The sequence below is a fragment of the Urocitellus parryii genome, unplaced genomic scaffold (assembly GCF_045843805.1).
Source record: "Urocitellus parryii isolate mUroPar1 unplaced genomic scaffold, mUroPar1.hap1 Scaffold_83, whole genome shotgun sequence".
NCBI lineage: Eukaryota > Metazoa > Chordata > Mammalia > Rodentia > Sciuridae > Urocitellus > Urocitellus parryii.
The window spans coordinates 162356-163767 of record NW_027554189.1 but is presented as its reverse complement, the minus strand read 5'-3'; the positions used below and the strand labels follow the sequence as shown (position 1 = coordinate 163767).

Here is a 1412-nt window from a genome sequence, read left to right as displayed (position 1 = left end):
CTCAAATTCACCTGTAAACTGTAATTATTGAGAAGCACTTCACTAGCAAATTGCAAAAACTGAAGGATCCCTGAACCTGCTAACATGTTAGCCCTGATTTCTTTGTAGTTCTAGATTATACGTTAGCCAAGATATCCCTTGGTTCTCTTTCTCAGGTCAATAATAGGACACTCAGACTTGTTTTTATCTTCTGCTCTCTCTACGCTTTTCCTCTCATGTTCTTACTTGACCTTCTAAGTGTGGGTTGATATTGGCAAGAGGCCTCTTTCATATCACAGCTCCTCTTTCTCTGGGATGAATCGGAGGCTCTTGTGTTGGAGTGAAGTACAATTATATTTTCTGTTTTCTTTTTTAAAGTTAGTATTTTGGGGCTAGAGTTGTAGCTCAGTGGTAGAGTGCTTGCTTGCCCAGCATGTGTGAGGCACTGGGTTCAATCTTCAGCTCCACATAAAAACAAATTAATAAAATAAAGGTATTATGTCCATCTACAACTAAAAAAAGCTATTTTTAAAAAATAAATAGCCTTTTCACCAAGATGGCGCCGAAAGCTAAGAAGGAAGCTCCTGCCCCTCCCAAAGCTGAAGCCAAAGCAAAAGCTTTGAAAGCCAAGAAAGCAGTGTTGAAGGGTGTCCACAGTCATAAAAAGAAGAAGATCCGCACGTCACCTACCTTCCGGCGACCCAAGACATTGAGGCTCCGGAGGCAGCCCAAATATCCTCGGAAGAGCGCCCCCAGGAGAAACAAGCTTGACCACTATGCCATCATCAAATTCCCTCTGACCACTGAGTCAGCCATGAAGAAGATTGAAGACAACAACACACTTGTGTTTATTGTGGATGTCAAGGCAAACAAACACCAGATCAAACAAGCTGTAAAGAAGCTCTATGACATCGATGTGGCCAAGGTTAACACCCTGATCAGGCCTGATGGAGAGAAAAAGGCATATGTTCGACTGGCTCCTGATTATGATGCTTTGGACGTTGCCAACAAAATTGGGATCATCTAAACAAAGTCCAGCTGTCTAATTCTAAATATACTTTCTTTTTTCCAACATAAAAAAAAAAAAATAAAAAATAAATAAATAAATAAAGTCAATATTTTAACTTACAGATAACAAAGATAGTACATATAAATGGGGTAACATGTTTTGATACATGTATATATTGTGTTATATTTAAATCCAGTTAACATTTTCTACTCACGTATCATTTCTTATGTTTAAAAACTTACAAATTTTTTTCTTTTTTCTTTTGAAATGTAGGATGCATTTACTTATCCCCCCACCCACCCCTACTGGCTCCAACCCCTGGTAACTACCATTCTACTTTCAACTTCTATGAAATCAACTTTTTTGTATTCCACATGAATAAGATTTTGTGGGTCTTGTCTCTGTGCCTGGCTTACTTCATTAA

The 1412-nt window shown here is 38.4% G+C and overlaps 1 protein-coding gene across 1 annotated transcript; it reads left to right on the top strand.

Moving 5' to 3' along the window:
- The first annotated feature begins 527 nt into the window (after nucleotides 1-527).
- LOC113189265 (large ribosomal subunit protein uL23) lies at nucleotides 528-1057 on the top strand. The gene has a single exon (XM_077794983.1). It carries the CDS (start codon nucleotides 536-538, stop codon nucleotides 1004-1006), a length of 471 nt encoding a protein of 156 aa, XP_077651109.1. The 5' UTR covers nucleotides 528-535; the 3' UTR covers nucleotides 1007-1057.
- The last annotated feature ends 355 nt before the right edge of the window (nucleotides 1058-1412 follow it).

Bases quoted from the DNA above. Each gene is read 5' to 3' on its own strand.
- LOC113189265 (XM_077794983.1), top strand. From the start codon at position 536: ATGGCGCCGAAAGCTAAGAAGGAAGCTCCTGCCCCTCCCAAAGCTGAA.